The 19440-nt window shown below is 46.8% G+C and overlaps 2 protein-coding genes across 2 annotated transcripts; one reads left to right on the top strand and one right to left on the bottom strand.

Moving 5' to 3' along the window:
- Nucleotides 1-1643: 1643 nt before the first annotated feature.
- LOC127319112 (cinnamoyl-CoA reductase 1) lies at nt 1644-5666 on the top strand. The gene is made up of 5 exons (XM_051349319.2): nt 1644-1871; nt 1990-2144; nt 2536-2724; nt 2816-3171; nt 5220-5666. The coding sequence occupies exons 1-5, from the start codon at nt 1721-1723 to the stop codon at nt 5398-5400; spliced, it is 1032 nt and encodes a 343-aa protein (XP_051205279.1). The 5' UTR covers nt 1644-1720; the 3' UTR covers nt 5401-5666.
- Nucleotides 5667-14568: 8902 nt separating this feature from the next.
- LOC127319125 (formin-like protein 6) lies at nt 14569-19002 on the bottom strand. The gene is made up of 4 exons (XM_051349334.2): nt 18582-19002; nt 16654-17357; nt 15644-15865; nt 14569-15553 (listed from the first exon to the last, which is right to left on the bottom strand). The coding sequence occupies exons 1-4, from the start codon at nt 18652-18654 to the stop codon at nt 14792-14794; spliced, it is 1761 nt and encodes a 586-aa protein (XP_051205294.1). The 5' UTR covers nt 18655-19002; the 3' UTR covers nt 14569-14791.
- Nucleotides 19003-19440: the final 438 nt, after the last annotated feature.

Genomic DNA, 19440 nt, shown 5'->3' with positions numbered 1-19440 from the left:
AGGGGAATAGATAAGAAAAGAGAAAATGGGGCGTCAAGTTTTGTTTATGTGTGGCAACTGAAAAATCCCAAATGTGTATTTATCGAGTTTGTAAAATACTAGTGGTATGTTTTGCCAAGCCCGCAACAATTTTCCATGACTATTTCTCATGGAAAATTAGTCTTACACCTGGTCAGTAAGAACCTAAAGATGTCCATTATAATCTAAATCTTCCATCACTAGTATAAGGACTTTCAACTAGTGACTTTGATTTTCAGCTCTGAAGTTTTCCATACCAAAAAAACATGGGGAAAGAAGTTCTCTTGAGTTGTATCAACCAAAAAAAATTTGACTCCCAGCTTGGAAGCACTTAGAGGTAAAAAAATCAATCGAAAGTATTCAAAAATAAATTTTATGATCTAGAAACAAGATGCACCTTGAAACATTTTTTATCCAACATTAATTTGGAACAAGTAGCAGCTTCCTTAGAAGTAAGATCTATAAAATAAATTACGAAAAAACACCATGTCGATTGGTGACTACCAAAAAGATTAAAAAAAAAGAGGCGGCGATACCAATAAATATTGAATTCATGCAACCCATCGTTTACTTTAAAACAAGGGGGCGGGAGGGGGAGAAGCCTAGGACAAGGAAGTCAGCCGAGGTTGCGGGGAATAGAAACAGCCTTGACGAGAAGAAATGACTATGGCGATAAAGAAAGACGTGTGTGGTGCGTGGTCAACGGCTATGGTTAACGGCGGAGGTGAGTGTGCATTGAAATCGGGAATGTGAAGATGCAGGAGGCTCAAGGGCGGGGGCTGCTGGTCCCGGCTCGGTCTTATGAACCCTTACGGGTTGCAATTCAGTTGAATTGAACGAAAGGTTTCTTGGTTGCATGTCTCCATATCCCAAACATTTGTTTTCCGGGATACATACTCAGACACAAAAGAAAACTATAAACATAATACGAAGGATGAAAATAAGTTTCCCGTGCTTGAACAGTGTCGTGTTGAGCTTATCGACATCATATATGTAAATGTAACTGGTATCTAATTGCCTTTTTTCCGATTGAGTCTAATTGCTTTTTTGTGATAAAAGGATAAGGACTACATCAACACACGGATGAATTATTTTGAAGCAAGTAGATCAAACGAAGCAATCTTTTTTTTCAAAAAGGATAGGTTTGGTCTCTACGTCAATCGATGCATATATACCACTAAACGGAGTTATCATAATCCATGGCAATGCCAAAACGAAACCTACCTTTCCAAATACACCATAAGCAATATAAACATATACTAACACATTGCCCAAGTCCAAATGCATCCTTGACCAATGTACCCAAGCCTCACCGCAGCATAGTCCGTCGAGAAACGTACGCGTTTGTGCACCGTGAGCCTAGTCGTGTGGTATAGACCATGTCAATGCCATGGAAGATGGGACAACAAAATTATAGGCCGGTAAGCTTAATTTGGTGAACCCCCAAAAGTCGTAGGTCATCGATCGCAAGCTGACAGACGGAGAGCTGAGGGATTCCGTCGTGCCCAAAATGTCAGATCCCCTGTCTGCCGGCGAAAACAACATGTCTACCTACCAATCGCACACCCCGCACGGCGCACGCCTCTATAAGTACTTACCAAACATCCACACACACACACACGCAGGCAGAGCACTCCTCTCGCTAATCATCCCTACTTGACCACAGGATTAGCCGGCCGCCGGAAATCTTTTGTGCCGCGCCATGGCCGTCGGCGGCGAAAACGGAGGGGCTACCACCACGGGGCACGGGCAGACGGTGTGCGTGACCGGCGCCGGCGGGTACATCGGGTCGTGGATCGTCAAGCTCCTCCTGGAGAAGGGTTACGCCGTGCGAGGCACCGTCAGGAACCCCGGTACGTCTAAGCGTTTGTTAGATCGATCTTCCTCGGCGGCGGCGGCGGCGTGGATTTGATCTATCAATCTGCAGTTGCCTAATTTGATGCGTACGTACTAATTGTCTGTTGCGCGCAGATGACGCCAAGAACGCGCACCTGAGGGGTCTCGCCGGCGCGGCGGAGAGGCTGACGCTGTGCAAGGCCGACCTGCTCGACGGCGACGCGCTGCGCGATGCTATCGCCGGCTGCCACGGCGTGTTCCACACCGCTTCGCCGGTCACCGATGATCCCGTACGTGACGGCTCTGGTTATTTGCTTCCTGAAAATTTAATAATAACATCTAAAAATAATACTGTAATAATGTCGAAATTAATACCAGCTAAAAATATTCTGCAATCGATGAGACGTTTCGTTTAAAGCAAATCACCAGCCGTATGTTGCATCAACGTCAAACAAAAATTCCTTGTTTTATTCGGGCCGGACAATTATACCCACGGAGAAGGGACTGCTTGGTCTTGGGCCCAGTCTTCAGTGACAGACTTTTGCATGATGTTCTGTCCGTTTAGCATTTTCTTGCTAAAAATGAAGTATCCGTGTTGTAGTTAGCTGCCAGCTCAAAAAAGAGCTGCATGCATGCAGTGATCGATGTGGCATTTATCGTGGTCTACGTCTTCTTGTGCAGGAGGAGATGGTGGAGCCGGCGGTGAGGGGCACGCGCTACGTCATCGAGGCGGCGGCTCAGTCCGGCACGGTCCGCCGCGTCGTGCTGACGTCGTCCATCGGAGCGGTGGCCATGGACCCCAACCGCGCCCCGGATGCGGTCGTCGACGAGTCCTGCTGGAGCGACCTCGAGTTCTGCGAGAAGACCAAGGTATGATTGCGGTATATAAATTTTTCATCGCTGTCAACCAGCCGCTCGTCATCGGACTAATAATTTGACTGCGTGCGTTTGGGTGTTTCAGAACTGGTACTGCTACGGGAAGACGGTGGCGGAGCGCGCGGCGTGGGACACGGCGGCGGAGCTTGGGGTGGACCTGGTGGTGGTGAACCCGGTGCTGGTGCAGGGCCCGGCGTTGCAGCCGGCGGTGAACGCCAGCCTGACGCACGTTCTCAAGTACCTCAACGGCGCCACCAAGACGTATGCCAACGCCGTGCAGGCGTACGTGCACGTCCGTGACACCGCCGCCGCGCACATCCGCGTCTTCGAGGCCCCCTCCGCCGCCGGACGCTACCTCTGCGCGGACGGCGCCGTGCTGCACCGGGAGGACGTCGTCACCATCCTCCGCAAGTTCTTCCCCCAGTACCCCATTCCCAAGAGGTCAGTGCATGCATGCTAATCGATCTCCTCAAACTAAAAATGATGACAGAAAGAAAATAATATGGCTGGGTCGTGTTCATCGTCAAACGCTGGGAATGTTGCCTCCTTTCCAAAAATAAATACTCCAATCGCGCGCGGCGATTTACGTAAAGCGGGGGACCCAATGGAGTTTTGACACTTGGCAGAAAAAAATGAAGTTAACATCCCACCGTCGGTTCTGAGATCAGACGGTTGCCAAACCCTCGTGTCGTGCGACCAAACACATCACCTTCCCGTTTTATAAATTTTGATCATTTCTTAGGCAACACGAAAACTTCGTGTCTTTTTGTATTTGCACGAATCTAGACAATAAGATCAACCGGTTAATGTTTACTAAGAAATAGAGACATCTCTATATTCCCCTCGGAGAGAAATAACAAAACAAAAGACTTTTCTCCTCAACGCTAGTTCAGTGAAAAGTCTTAGGGTTAGAAACATAAGGGGATCCAATCCGGACAAACCACTTTCGGTAGAAACATATGTGCAGCCAATTAGACTATCCATTCTTGTGTCGTTTCCCCACTGCTCACTTTCCGAAGCAAGGGAAATATACTAGTGAAGGGTAAGATGGGGAGGACGATGAGAGGAAGAAGGGGAATTAGCTGACAAACCAACCGGCGATGATAAGAGGTGGCAACGTTTACCCATGAAACTACGTGTAATGACCATCCAACCAAGCTTAAGAGATCATGTATTTGTAAATGGTGGAGTCCTGGCTTGAAGTTGTTGGATTCGATGATGTCGGAGTGGGGGCAATGGACCTTTAGAGAGGGAGGGAGAGAGAGAGGACAAGGTAGGGGCATAGCCGACCCGTTCTTGAATGCTATATATTTAATTAAATGTTTACACATGAAAACCCCATGTAATGACCATACAACTGAGCTAGCTTAAGGGATCTTGTATTTGTAAATGGTGAGTTTGGGCTTGACACGGTTGGAGGGGGCTGATGTCGGAGTGGTGTCAATGGTTTTGGGGGACGAAGTTGACGTTGTGTCCTCGTCTGGCCCATTCTTAAATACAACTCCCTCCTTGCCATAATATAGTGATATAAGTTTTTTGAAAGTCAAACGTCATCAACTTTAACATAATTTATTGAGATAATTATTTGTATCTATGGTACAAAATGTATACCCTATGAAAAATATATATCAAGATGAATCTAGTGGTGTTAATATTCTTTTCAGAATACTTGGTTAAACTGTTACATCGTTTGACTCTAAAAAAATATATGCACTATATATTGCTAAGGAGTGAGTATATATTTAATTAAATGTATGTGTGCTAGCATGTTGATTGGTCATTTGCCGGACCAAATTCATGTTGCTAGAGTCCTGTTTGTGCCAACAAACATGTCAACACATGTGCTAATTGTATCATTGAAATTTTTGAGTCTTGATCGATTTGATGGCATCAATGGTCAAAAGTTATATGGTCGTCTTGCTGCCATGCCTTGTCTTGTCTCAGCTAGGGGTGTGCAAGATTGAAACCGGTGGAAACCGTTTTAAACCCGTTGGTGATATTAGTTCATTTCCCTTCACAAATCTAATCTTCACTTTCAGTTTAGTGCAACAAAATAAACTAAGCCGTGAAACCGTGTTAATTTGCGCACCTCCGTCCATGCTCTAGCTCCGGGGAATTAAGGCGCTATTTCCCTGCCACTATTACTACCAACCTCCAACACCAACCCCCTTCTGTGGCCCGTTATAGTTGTTGGCAAGTAAGTCCACTCGACGAACTCACCACGTACAAGTAGTTCATTGCGACGTGATCATGCCTAGCTTAGTCATTGCATGACGCACCAGTGTCTCTTTCAAAATTATCGATTCCAAAGTAGTATAACCTGTAATTTTCAGCACACGCGTGCAGCAAATCTTCATGGCCAGTAAAGTCTTCTTGGTAGACACGAATTCGTCGTCGTGTAAATGCTATTATATACTGGTTGTGCATCATGCATGGTTGGTGAGATTACTAACTAATTACCATTGGATCGTCCTCCTGGCGTGTGGCAGGTGCTCCGACGAGGTGAACCCAAGGAAGCAGCCGTACAAGATATCAAACCAGCGGCTCCGTGACCTGGGCGTCGAGTTCACGCCGGCGGCGGAGTGCCTCTACGACACCGTCGTGAGCTTCCAGGACAAAGGCATCCTCCCGGCGGCTCCAGCTGCCCCACCTACCCAGGCACAGCTTTGAGGGGGTGCTCTTCAGTTTTCAGGAAGTATAAACATGTCGAGCTTTAACACAAGTCTCGTCATATATAGTGTCTGAGCTCTCAACTGGGGTGAAGTATGTGACTGTAACTGTGACTGTGACTGGTTATGTGATGTGTATTTTCGTCCAGCTGTTGCAAACAGCAGAATTGCTGGAACAATTTGAACTTTAAATCTTTAGTTGGCATGCCGTGCTGTTGTCCAAAATGAAACGGCTTGAAATGAAATGCTCTTGATTTGCCTCGGTTACTTGCTTACTTTCTCTTCCATAATTTCTGACTCCCTGAACATCTTTTGAAGAGAATTGACCGTGTACTATGATGAAGAATGATAATTTGCAGACTAAGTACAACACGGGGCAGAAAATTACATATTTGTGAGAATCAGTGTTTTGAAAAAGAATGAGCAATCACGATGCCTTTTTTCCTTGAGAATTCGACCGCTCTTTACTGATTGATCACAATGTTCAAAGGAATACAAAAACCTTCAGGGGGTTGTAGTAACCACACCTGACGACCGATTTCTCGATCAAGATAACTACGAGCAAGTCAATGAGCTTCTCCGTTGGATGCACTCCTTTCATGTCTGAACGACGTTGTCCCGATCAAGTCCGTCGTTTCCTTTATTTCTTGGATGATCGTAATATATTTCCCATAGTAGGGCAAACCAAAGCTACTTCGGATAAAAGTTTGGAGAAAGAAGGGAAACCAAAGCTTCTGCGGCCAGCAATGTTCCACAAAACCACGCCCACCCCACCATACCCCTTCACCAGACATTTTATCTAGATTTTGGGTCGTGCCTTGGCACGCGGCTCAGTCTTTCGCATTTGCCAAATGAAAAGAAATGTGTTTTGTTTTGTTTTACTGGATACATAGAAGAAATATCAGCTAACAAAGAGAACCAAAAGAACACGACATAGTTGGTACACCAGGTGTGGTTTGACTATTTGAATATAGGTAATGTTAATGTCGACATAACTTTCCCACCCCACGCTATGCTAAGCATTTATAATGTACTCCATTTGTCCCAATCTCTCTCCTCCCTGATTTCGGCTTTGCGGCGGCTTGCTGGAATGTGGAGAGAGCTGGTGTGTGGCTCAGGACCGGGGAAAACCCTAGGTTGGTTGGCCCGGCCCAGCGGTGGCGGCGCCTGCGGGCGCCGTTCTTCCTCCTTGGAGGCGTGGCTGAGGTCCCCTGCCTCCACCCCGACCAACCTCCCGGGTGAAAGCCCAAAATCTCTCAGATTGGGCGGCGTCGACGTGCTGCACGCCGTATCCACCTTGGAGACGTCGCCTGGGGAGTGCGATGCTCGGTGAGGTTCAAGGCGGAAACTTTGGTCTCGTGCAGTTGCTCCTGGTGGCTTTCATGCTTCTCTCTGGGCGTCCTTAGGCTGCGGCGGTTTGGCTGGTGTGGTGTGCTTCCCCTTCCTGGTAGTCGTGTTCTGGGGCTGCCTCGGAGCTCAAGTTCAGCACTTCCCTAGCTCTCGGGTGAGCTTTTCCCATGATCGATGGTTCGACGCATTCGAGCCAAGGCGAGAGGGTAGGGGCCCTCTTCGGTGTGGGAACCGGAATGTGTTTTGGTGCTTGCAGTTCAGGGGGCCTTCCTCGCTCATGAATCTCCATCATGCTCTTTGGCAGTGCCTCGTCGCGCTTTCGTTGCTCGTTGCCCTCGGTTCCGCAGAGTTGTAGTCTTCGCTTAGCAAGTCCCTTTGGTGCTTGCTTGTAGTGTTGAGTTGTAAGCCTTTCAGGATGTGCCCTTGTATCGTTCGGCCGTTGTGTTGTGTGGTGTGGTGTTGTGTGTGGGTGTTTGTTCGGTTCGCCTTGTGTAATTCCTGGCCGGTTGATGGTTTTGTTAATTCAAAGCTGGGCTCCTAGCGAGCTATTGTTTAAAAAAGCTACCCACATGGTCAAATGAAGGAAAATTGAGTTAGTAAAGGTACCCTGCAGAAAATCAGGAAAAACATTAAATTTCGTAATGTCATTTGAGTGAAAATAGAGAAGTAATTTGCACTATAAATGAAATTATTCCTGTAGTATTTTCTACTCCAAGAACATGTCTTTTCTTTTAATTACGTTCGTGCAGTTTTTTGATTGGTGTGCTTGCTTGCTCTTTATATTGTCAAAATCCTCAGATGTTAGTCGAGTTAAGAAGTTCAAGAGGCTGAACGCACATGGTGCAGCTTTATATTACTTTTTAATACCAATGCATAGTTCAGATACATGATTTGTTACTGCAGATCTACTGTTGAATTTGACACCTTATTCCTTTATATATTTTGATGTCGTGTGTATTTGCGTTTAAAGGAAAATGTTGGTGCATAGAAAAGTCAGTTTTATGATTATGAACAAAGCAATGTTATTCTCTGCGCATGTGATAGATAGATGTATTATGATATCATCATTTTGTCACATAACAAAAAGTCTTTCTTGATTATTTGCATAATTCTCCTTGCTCCTAGATCTACATTTTAGCTACAGGTCATTAGTCCTCGACCATCGCATGAAGGTAATGACTTGACAGCGCCGTCGCCCCCTCCAGGCGACCGGGGGAGAGTAACCCTAGATCGCGTCCGCCCCTTCCCTCTCCCTCCTCCCCCCGCCTCGTCGCCCCCAGAGCACTGGAAGGCGCCGGTGAAGGGGGCGGCGGGGATCTGGGTCCTCGGCTCCCCGCGCGGTGATAGGTGGAGGACCTCCACGCCGGGCTCGCCGCTGCCGGTGACGACGTTGGGCGGGCTCCTTCTGCTCCACGCTGCTTCTCTGGAGTAGCCGTGGTCCAGGGGTGGCGCCTTCCAGTGCTTTCCCCGGCGGCGGCCCTGGGAGGTGGCGGCGAGGCTAGCTCGACGGCGGGCGGCGCTCGCGGGTGCTGTACCCTCTGCTTGTCCGCAGAGGCGGCGAGCGGATGGGTGGGGTCGTCCGGGTGGCTTCGGCGCCCTGGCGTCAGATCTGGAGGCCGGCGGCTCGGTCTCCTCTCCGCCGCTATCTCTCCGCCAGATCTGGGTTGGGTCGGTCTCCGGCCGCCCGATCTGTGGCTGGGGTCTCAGCGCGCATGGGTTCCGCCCACCTGTGGAACCGGGCGAAAGCCCTGGCTGGCTTGTCCATCCCGACGACGGCGACGCCTACGGGCGCCGTGGTCCTCCTGGAGGCGTCGTGGGGGTCTCCATCACCAGGTAGCGTCCCGGGTGAAAACCCTAGGTCCCCCGGGCCGGGCAGCGGCGGCGCCTCGGTGCCGTGAGCTTCTTGAAGCCGTTGCCTTGGGACGAGGTGCTCCGTGTGTTTGGCGAGTTGGTCGTGTGGTTCTCGGCGGCGTTTGGTGCGGTGCTGGATGTTGGCCTCCGAGGAAGTTCTTGGGCTCGTTTCTGCAGGCATCCTTTTTGGTGGTTCCTTGGCGTGGTGCTCATGGCGGTGATGCTTGCCGGAGGTCCGGCGCCCACGAGCCTAGGCGAGGGGATAGGGTTCCCCTCCGGAAGCAATCCTGACATGAGAGACGTCAAGGCCCGGCTCTTCTTCCCCTTCCTACTTGCGGGCTGCTCCTTCGTCTCGGATCCCGGATCGGTGCTACTCCACTGCAACTCCAGTTCGTCCCGTCTTGGAAGCAGGTGGCTTTCTCCGGCTGGGGCAGTTCCTAAGCGACGTCTTGAAGATCGATGGCTGCAGAGCTCTGGCTAGCACGCGTGTTCTTTGTTGCTTAGCTTTAGGCCTGTCCTGTTTCTTTTTACCTGTTTCTGTTTTTGTAAGTTGTGATCAGCACCCTTGTACTTCTGCCGTGAGTGGCTTAATTAATTTTAAGCTGGGCTGCAAAGCCTTCCCTTTAAAAAATGACTTGACAGCTTTTTGTTAAATTCGTGGTATACTTATTTTTATTTCCCACTTCGTAAGCTAAACGTCTGTCTTGGTGTGGACTTCAGGCTCCTGAGTCAAGAACCACATTTTCTCAATCGCCAATTTGCAAATACCTGCTGGAGCTATCTTTGTCGTTAAATTTACCTTCAGTCTGACCTATGAATAATATTCTAGATGTTTGACAATATGTTAGAGGTCTGTAACTTATCAATGGGCATACCTTTTTCTAATCCTTTTTCATTTCTTTTGTAAGACCGTTAAATAAATATTTTTTAGTTACCAGTTGCAAAGGATGATCTGGCCAATTGCTTTTTGTATGGCATACTGTTGAAGCTAATTGACTTAAAGTTACTCACAGTCTATTGTATATGCATTGATCAAGGTGTTAAAGCTATACCTATATATTTCAGCGAAGTGAACAGTAGCCACCCTTATTTCCTAAATTGTTAAGGGCTTAGGCTTTTCTCACGAACAATCTATGGGAACTATGCTTGCGTTTGGATAATTGACATATAAATCTTAAAGGGAAATGAGTATTGATCTCTTCTGTACGTACGATTGATATGGTTTATTTGAGATGCAAGTCCAGAGTTGTAAAGTAGCGTGAACTTGATCTAAATGCTTACCGATTTGACAGAACTCACTAAATGATTTTGACATCCCTTAATTTTCTGTTGATCTCGAAGTGCAAAATTTGTAAAAGTTAAATGTTAGAATTATCTTTTGTTGTTTATCACAAGAAGTTTTCAGCTATATGAACCTGCTTGGTCCAGTCGTGGACCGTACTTTATTTTAATCATATAGTCATACTACATTGAAGCTTAAAAGAAACACAATGGATTATAAGGGACTAATGCCTTATTTTTGCACACTGGTGGATGAAAAGGACCAGATCAACCCTGGCGTCAAGAAATTGGTTAATTGGTAAAGGTCTTATGTAGAGAAACAAAATAAAGGGCTCCGTGTGGTGGTTGTTGGTGAGAGAGACGCACGAGGAAGAAGCCACGCTCGTCGAGACGAGGTTGAAAACAGGCTCAAGCTATAACACCCTATCTTGAGAATGAGATAGTTAGATAGGGTTTTACTTTCTATATGAAATTAAATTATAGCCTTTTTAATCAAATTCATATCTTAAAATGTATGATTTCATTGTTTTTAGAATATTATATTGCTCTACGTTTCTATATACCTGGATTTTTGGGTGTATATATTTACATGTGTGTAAATAAATAAAATAGTATGACCGTGGCAATGCACGGGCATTCAACTAGTATGTGATATTAGATCAGTATGTGAAGTTCAGATTCAGATTACTGTGATACATCCTTTACCAAGATTGCTGACAGAAACAAGAGTGGGTCATCAAGATAAGACCTAGTTTCTCCCCAAAAAAAAAATACAGGACTTAGTCGGATTTAGTTAGAAAATCAAGATAAGAATCACCTACATGAAATTTTACCAATTGGCAACTAATTAGTATAATAATGCCTTGCCATGGTGGGTGGTCAGGGTAAGAGCATCTCCAACCGCGTCCCTCAAAGTTTCCCCAAACGACGCCGGATCGAGCGTTTAGGGGGGCGCTTTTTTCTGTTGTGTTTGGGGGCCTAATTTTTGCAGCCCTAATTTTTTTATGCTGTATTAAAAAACACAACAATTTTATTAAACATAGCATACAAATAAATATGTTTACTAAAATTGTTTTCAAATTAAAATACAATAAAAAATAAAACAACTAAACAAATATAATAAGTGGGGCTAGATCAAGGCGCCTCCGTATTTGCTGATAATCTTTTGACCCTCCACATATGCTCAACGAGATCATTTTGAAGTTACTCGTAGACATTGCTGTTACGGATCTCTGCGTGCATGGCGAGGAAATCAGCAAAATCTGCAGGCACCTCATGATCAACCTCCACAAGAGGGCCCTGACACTCATAGGGATCAACATGTCTTCTGATCTGATTCTTGCGGTCATCCTCGATGATCATGTTGTGCATGATCACACAAGCCTGCGTCACCTCCCACATTTGGTCGTGAGACCAGCTTAGAGTAGGGTACCGAACAACAGTAAATTGATCTTGAAGCACACCAAATGCCCGCTCGACATCCTTCCTGCAAGCCTCATGTCGCGAAGCAAAGTGTCAACTCTTCTAACCTGATGGAGCCACGATTGTTTTGACAAAAGTCACCCATTTTGATATATGCCATTGGCTAGATAATAGCCTTTGGTATATTGGTGACTATTGATCTCAGAGTTGCATGGTGGGGGAGCATGATCTTCCACTAGTTTGCTGAACACCAGAGACCGATACAACACGTTGATGTCATTGTGTGATCCCGCTATTCCAAAGAAAGAATGCCAAATCCAGAGGTCATAATCTGCCACAACTTCAAGCACCACACTGCAATATCCATGACGCCATGTGTATATACCTTGCCAAGCAAACGGGCAGTTCTTCCATGACCAGTGCATGCAATCGAGACGATGGTGTCCGACTCGGAAAAGATTTGTCATCAAGACGGCCGGCAAATTGAGCGGTGGTGTAAGGGTGGGAGGCGCAGGAGGGGAGACGCGGCGAGAAATAAACGGCGGGAACCAACTATTTTGGATGTGGTCGCCGACAGGTGAGAGTCCGCCTCGCTTCTCGTTGTATCTGACCTGTCCGGTGTCCGATGTGGACCGGGAACGGGCTCAGAACGCCGAACGGAATGAGGCTTTGGGGCGCACGACTGGGGCTGAAAATATGTCCGACGCGTCTCAAAAAAATTTGGAGGACAGGACGCGGCTAGAGATGCTCTAGGCAAAGTCTTTGCCTAGAGCATCTCTAGCCGCGTACAGTGACAATGCCATGGTCGACCAGCCAACAGCATGTTCGCGAGCCGGAAATGTAAGAGCATGTCTAACAGAACCCTCAAACTGGTCAAACCCTCAAAATAACTGCCAGTTTGAGGGTTGAGGCAAAAAAGGCGCAGATCAGAGCCCTCAAATCTGTAAACCCTCAAAAAAATTTGCAGGCCGAACCCTCAACTTGGACCCCAACCTGCAGCAGTGAGGGTTCGTAGCAAATTTCCAGGTCGAGCCCTCACCCGGTCAAACCCCACGCGCGCGAGGGATTTTTCCAACTCCTCCTGCCCCCGCCCCCTTCCGTCCGCACCGCCGGCGTCCGCCCCCGTCCCCGCCGCCGGCCATGGAGGTCGGCCAGCCCCGGCGACCCTCTCCGCGCCGCCCGCCGCCGACCACGCCCCGGCCCCGCCCCCAACGCGCCCGCGCCGCCCGGCCCCGCCACGACCGATGCCGCGGTGACGGCGATGGTCGCCGCGACCCACGTCGGGCAGAAACGGAGGCAGGCGGGCACCCACCTCCTGCCGGTGACCCCCTCCGCGCCGCCCGCCCCCGCCCCTTCCCCGCCCCTAAGAAGGCCAAACCGGCTGGGAAGCCGGCGAAACCGGCCGCGCCCGCCACCGCCCCCAAGCCGGCTCCCGCGCGCAAGGAGAAGAAGCTCGCAAGCAGAAAGAAGGGGGCGGACCCGGCACCGCCACCGACGAGCACGCCCCCTCCAACGCCGCCAACCGCCACCGCCATCGACGTGCTCAATGAAATGTCCGCCCCAACCGTGTCATTTAGTGCATTGCTCAAAGACGCGGAGGTGAACATCGGGATCCTCCACTTGATTCCTTCGACTACCATGTTGAGGAGTCGGCGGTTGAGGAGGCCGGTGTGGAGGAGGAGGAGGAGGAAGATGAAGATGTCACCGAGATCGGAGAGGAAATGTTTGAAGCGGGAGGTGGTGCTCGAAGGCCAATTCGGACGGCGAACTACACAGAGGTTGAGGATGTCCATTTGGTGAAGGCTTGGTCGCAAGTGGGCTTGGATGCGGTCACCGGCACCGATCAAACCGGGAAACGTTATTGGCAACGCATTGAGGACAGGTATTGCAAGCTCAAACCCAAGACTGACACATTGAGAGCTCGTTCTTACCGGTCGCTTCAAGGCCGGTGGGACTTGATGAAGCCCGCTTGTGCTCGTTCGAGTGCGGCTATGGATCAAGTGAGGGATCAACCCCCAAGTGGTTGTGTTGAGAGTGATTATGTGAGTACAAATATTATGCTTTATTTACTTGTTGGTTCATGCTATATTTACTTGTTGGTTCATGTCTTAGGAGAAATATGCCTACTTGAGGTACAAGGACATGGCCGGTTCCAAGGGAAAATCCTTCCCATTCAAGCATTGTTGGGCATTGCTCCAATATCTTGACAAATGGAAATTGAGGGATCAAGAGAGTGCACCGAAGAAATCGGATATGCTCAAAATGTATGATAGTGATGAAGAAGCAAGAAACCGTGACAAGCCCGAGGGAACCAAGAAGGCAAAAGAGAGGATGAAGTTGGAAGCGGAGGCATCAAGCTTGAAGGAAAAGATTGATCAAATGATCAAGTCAAAGGAGGCATTGGCGGCGAAGGCATTGGAGGCAAAGCTTATTAACACCGAGAGAAAGAAAGAGGTGAAACTTGCACAATTGGAAGCAAGGAGAGAAGATGCCAAGCGCAAGGGCGACTTGGAGGAGAGGATAATCAAGCTCAAAGAAGCAAAAACATGGAAGGAGTTCATGGCCGAGGAGAAGGAGCACATGATGATGTCTAAAAAGGACATGGATGAAGAGCAATTGGAGTGGTGGAAGGAGTACAAGGAGAACATCGCCGACATGAAGAGGCTACTGCGTGGTGCGTCGTCTACTCTCCGAGGTGAGTCTCCGATGAGTGGTGGAGGTGATGGAGGTGTGGACAACTTCACCGATGCTTGAAGTTGTTCGTATGTTTTATGTTTGGCAAATGATGTCTCCGATGACTATGTGATGATGATCATTTGCACGTTATATATTTTGCTACGATTTCTATGGAATTTTACTATGTGATGATGATGATTTGCAAGTTTGTTTCATGTTTGTGATGATGATTATTTGGAAATTTGAAGTGATTATGTTGTTGTCCAGTTTTGAGGGTTTGAAGGCCGGGCGCAGATCAGAGCCCTCAATAGGGTTGGTTTGAGGGCTCTGATCTGCGCCGGCTGTTTTGGGTCTGCAAAATCACAATTTCTCGGCCCTCAAATTGGTTTTGAGGGTTGCAAGTTTGAAGGTTCTGTTAGACATGCTGTAACAGCAGTTTGTTGGACTGTTCAGTAACTAATGAGTACTGTACCAGTAATTATAAAACTAACTAAAAACTGATGTCGGCACACAAGAAAAAACATAAAGGAGAACGGTCGGCGCGGCAAGCTCACCCCCGGCCATTGTCCTGCAAGAACTAGGACATCCAGAGGAAAATCGAAGTTCTATGTCTAGATACCAATGCCTCCAGGAACTGGAGACAAGCGGAAAATTTCTCGCATGTTTACCAACGTCAACTGTACAATGCATTTGGTATGGACGAACAGCAATTTGCCCACCATACCGTGGAAGTGTATATATGTAACTACATTTAGGGCAGCTCCATGGACCGTGTTGCCCCCATTTACAGTAGAATCAGATCACGATCTCAACTATATTTGCAGTTCTGTTGATTGCGGTTGGGCCTCAGCCGTTTCAGCTTCCATGGTATCTTCGTCAAACCTTGGTGGGCTAGATGGAGCGCTGCTTGACGGGGTACCTGACAGGAAAGTATCTGTGTTGGTGTCAGACCATTCAGCCGTGGCTGCGCCAGCTTCTGAACCTGAGGGGTCTACCGAAGGAGTATCGTAATTTGGTGTGGTCTTGATGGTATCCCCTTCTAGTTTCTCCATTGCAGGCCCATCCTCAAAGGCTTCACGGTCTTGAGAGCTTGTGCCATTGGATTCAGCTTCAGGCAAGGATAATATATCAGCGACCACATCTTTGTCGCCATCAAACTTCGGTGCAGATTCATGCTCAGAGAGTTCAAGTTCTTGAGAGAATGGGCCAAAGGGTTCAGCTTCTGGCAAAGATAATGTATCAGCAACAGCATCTTTGTCGTTGTCAAACTTCGGTGCAGAAGAATGGACATTTACTGGTTCTTTCTGAAAAAACTGGACAGATTTGCTATCTAGAATGCCCTGTTCAGCTGTGGTATTGCTGATTTCTGTTTCCTGGAGAGATACCACATCAAAGCCATCATGCACATTGTTTAATCCCTTATGATCTGATGCACCGTCTGTGGTGTGATTGTTTTTGCTTGACAAATCCACATGACTGATTTCAGCATCAAGATTAGAAAAGCTTTCTTTCTGGTCACTCAACGACTCAGAAGTGTGAATCGAAGTGGTGGTGTCTATCTCCGAAAATATAACCTATGATCAAACAGAAAGAGTGCTTTACTATGTGGAGAGGTAAAGTGCACAGGTGAAGAGAGCTATAAATTCCAAGAATTGTCTGGTTACCTCAACTCTGAAGTCTACAGGAAACCGGTGTTGTGTGTCCCATAGAATGTCAATTTGGTTCCTATCAAGTAACAAAAGGTTGTCTTCAATAAAAGCTGTGTTAAACATAACTCGGAATACCATCACTTCATGGTTAAAGTCCTCGTCAACGGTAATGCACTCCATGACAATGTCTCCTCGGACAGGACATCTAACATTAACCTTGATTATCTCATTGTCTTCCTGGAATTGTTAAAATAATAAAAGCATGATGTTCGGGTTAGCAATTTAAGCTGAAGGATGTCATACCATAATCAATACAGATATCAACAGCAACTTCCAAGTCAAACACAAACCTGTTATATGAACTGGAAAAAATAAATCCTCATAAATGAGATAGCTAAAAGAAAGATGCAATATTATGCACTTTCAAGTTTGAACCTATTAAGAACCGTAGTAGACCGAACTATATGTGTAATCGAATAATCTCCCAACATGACCAAGGATACTTTTAAGTACTTGAAGAAGAAAAAACTACATATCAACATATTACACCCTTAAACTCTTCATTCTTCAAGCTGCCTAACTTCAACCCTAAACACCCAAACTTTGTACTCACACACCCTTAACCTGTCAAACGTCAAAATCAGTGAAAATTCAATAATTATGGTGGTAGTCAAATAAGCTGATTTTTTTTGCAGATGTGGCCTCGCCATCACATGTGCAGGGCATACAACTAGAAAATGGGTTAGTTACACTTGACCGACGGTTGGTGCAGCAAGAGATGTTTAGCCTTTTCTGTCAGCGTTGTGATTTGAGAGGGTTTTGGAGTTGTAGGGAGAAAATTACGCAATTTAGGAGGTTACACAGAAACTAGATGGCTTAAAGAAGTCAGGGGTGTGAATTTTTTTTTGCCTTTGGAGAATAGATCTAATCAGGAGTCTAATCAACATTACAGATAAAAACCACAGCCCTGCTGTAAAGGACCAATGTGCAATTCATGATTTGTTGATAACAAAACAATAGTATACCTGCGTGTAAAGATGGACGAAATCACTTGTCTTCGGAGTTGAAAAGAGAACTTTGGCCCTACTGTCAGTAGGCACCAAGGGATCTGGGCCATAAATTCGAAATATTGGCCTACATCCCCCTTGACCATCAAAATTTGGTACCTTCCTGATGATTACACAATTCAAATTCAGCATCTTGTCAGCAGGAGGCCACAGTTCTGGTGATATGTGCCTTCTTGACACATACTTCAAGTATCTCAACTGAGAAGGTGCTGGGTCCAGTGGTGAGTAGAGCTCAACCACCTCAGGTGGTGCATGTTTGTGGACCATCTCTATCGCCTTCCTCTCATCTCCGCATCTTCGAAGGTAAACCAGTAGGGCTGCCAATGCAAAAGCAAGGACGGGCCACCCCCCGTGTTCTGAATGTATAAGCAGGAAGTTATCCTGGCTTAACGAAAGCCAGCTTTCACTAGACCTAAGAAAATGGTGAATCATCTCCAATGTGAGCAAAGGGCACCCTTCATAGTTACGTGGGTATCCCATCGCACTCATATCATAGCCTGAGAAAATCCGGGCAGTTTGGTTGTTCTTCTTGCTTCCCTCGAAGTTGAATACCATAAAAGAATCGATGGAGTAGCGGGCAAGTAGCTGTTTCAAGATGCCTCCGATGTATGGTTTCAGCTCGTCTTCTTCAAACAAATCCGTGGAGAAGCAGTGGTCAAATACTGGAAAGTAAATAAGTGGTCAAAACTTAGCATCTGAAAGGTGAGACTGAGGCAATCTCAGTTCTGTTATTAAACAGTGATATCATCCCTAACATAAAAAAGTATGCCCAATGGTAGCAGGTGAGCATTTCCATATATAAACCTAATGTGAAAAAAGTATGTACCCACTTTCAAACATTTCAACCCAGACAACGAAGCAATCCATGCATACCGAGAAAAGAAATGGTAGTTGGTATGCATATGCTACACAAGTGGGCGTCTAATACAAAAAAAAATATGGTTGTAGTTTCAGGCAATTGATTTTGATGGAACAAGAAGCCTTTTCGGAATTTACTCAGGCAACTGCTACTTTTTTTTAACAGTCCTAATAAAGTAGTGAGAAACACAAATAATTCCAAAATGGATGTAAGTTATTTTCCCAATGGAAAGGAGAAAACAAGTAGCTACAAAATAAACAAAAAAATTATGCCAGGCACGAGCCTTCAAGCTCTAAAGCTCATCATTTCTCATAGCTGATAAAATGTGGCCTGATTAAAAAGCCAACCATGATTTAATTGGGAAACAGCAAGGAGCATCTCATGCTCTGAAGCATAGCAATTTGTACTTGTGGCCTACAGAGCTAACCCTGTGAACCACCTCGCGCTAAAACGAGCTGAATTTACCCCAGCATAACAGAAAAGCAATGAGTCAAACACGTGATCGTCAAGAAAATAAAGACGGCCTGATAAGCAAAGAACCTGCTAATCCGGTGTGTTCCGTGTTCCTATTATGGTCAAATGTGGAGTTGGGCAAATGGGCATCGTGCGCACCCTTTGCCGAGTCAAACCAAGAAACAATGCCACCACGATAGCACAAGTCTTTGACAGAGTCGTCTCCACTGATCAATTATATACGCAAACCCTGTCCCACTAGTTCAACAAGAACCCATATCTTGCTACTACATAAGATTTTTCTCATAGATTAACGACCGCAAAAGGAACCTAAATGTTAAAAAAAAACCGTTGTACTAGTCGCATGCTAAAACCTTGAACCCGAAGAACCACCCTGTACGAAACTTGAACAAAAAAAATTCCCCGTGTGATGCGTTGTACTTGAAAGAAACCTTCAGGCGGGCAGGTTTTACCGAGACGGCCCAGTAAAGATAGCTTAATCACGTCACAAAGAAAACCGTAATATAACCAAGTACCGGAATGTAAAGGGGGGATTCGATGAGGAAAGACGCACCCAAAATGTTGCCGGAGATCTCGACGAGGCCGGACGGCATCCGCCAGTTGAACAGGCGCCGGAAGAGCGACATCTGCGGCGGCGGCCCCTCGAATGGCCGGCCAGGGGGGGCACGCAGAATTCAAAAAAGCTCCTCCTAGCAGCACGACTGCGCAATCACTCGGCGGCCTGGTCGGGTGGGGCGACGAGGGGAGAAGAGGCGAATGGGGAGGAGGGAGCGGGAAAGAAGACGACGTGGGGAGGAGTAGCTCGGCTCGGCCCGCGGCGGCGGTATAAGGAATGGAATGGATTTGGGGTTGGGGTTGGGGGAGGCAGCTGGGAATTTTCCGGCGATTTGTTTTTGTGGGAGGAGAGAAAGAAAAACGAAAACGAACGTGGTTTGGTTTGGTGTGCTTTGTTTAACAGGTCGTCGCGGGCGCGTGCTCTGCTCTCGACTCGAGTTTGGCGAGGAAGGGAAGATCTCCATCATAGGAGGAGCGGAGCTGGGCCCGCTTGTATTTACTTCTTTTTGGAAACGTAAAGGTGGGTTCCAAATTTGAACCTTGAGCGAGCGCATTCTGCTTTTCTGGGTGTCGGTGTGTCTTTTCTTTTTTCGGACGATTTGTTGTGATTTAAATTTCTTGTTTTCATAGTATTTTCTCCGTCTAAAAATAGGTTCATCTAGATACAGATGTATGTCTAATTAAAATACATCTAGATATATTTGTATCTAGATGAAAATGAGACACCTATTTTTTTAAACGGAGGAAGTAGTTTTTCTGGCAAATGAGATAAGCATAAGATATAGGACACACCCCTCAAACCACAAGGGATTGTGGCTCCATTTCCAAAACTCCACTCTCAATTGTAGGCAAGAGAA

This window comes from Lolium perenne, chromosome 7 (genome assembly GCF_019359855.2).
Source record: "Lolium perenne isolate Kyuss_39 chromosome 7, Kyuss_2.0, whole genome shotgun sequence".
Lineage (NCBI taxonomy): Eukaryota > Viridiplantae > Streptophyta > Magnoliopsida > Poales > Poaceae > Lolium > Lolium perenne.
This window is presented reverse-complemented; position numbering and strand designations above follow the sequence as displayed.

Excerpts from the sequence above, each read along its gene's own strand:
- LOC127319112 (XM_051349319.2), top strand. The coding sequence starts at position 1,721 with ATGGCCGTCGGCGGCGAAAACGGAGGGGCTACCACCACGGGGCACGGG. Across the intron at positions 1,872-1,989 it reads AGGCACCGTCAGGAACCCCG|ATGACGCCAAGAACGCGCAC; the intron begins GTACGTCTAAGC and ends TGTTGCGCGCAG. Across the intron at positions 2,725-2,815 it reads AGTTCTGCGAGAAGACCAAG|AACTGGTACTGCTACGGGAA; the intron begins GTATGATTGCGG and ends TGGGTGTTTCAG.
- LOC127319125 (XM_051349334.2), bottom strand. The coding sequence starts at position 18,654 with ATGTCGCTCTTCCGGCGCCTGTTCAACTGGCGGATGCCGTCCGGCCTC. Across the intron at positions 15,866-16,653 it reads TCGTCCATCTTTACACGCAG|GAAGACAATGAGATAATCAA; the intron begins GTATACTATTGT and ends TAACAATTCCAG. Across the intron at positions 15,554-15,643 it reads CTGTAGACTTCAGAGTTGAG|GTTATATTTTCGGAGATAGA; the intron begins GTAACCAGACAA and ends GTTTGATCATAG.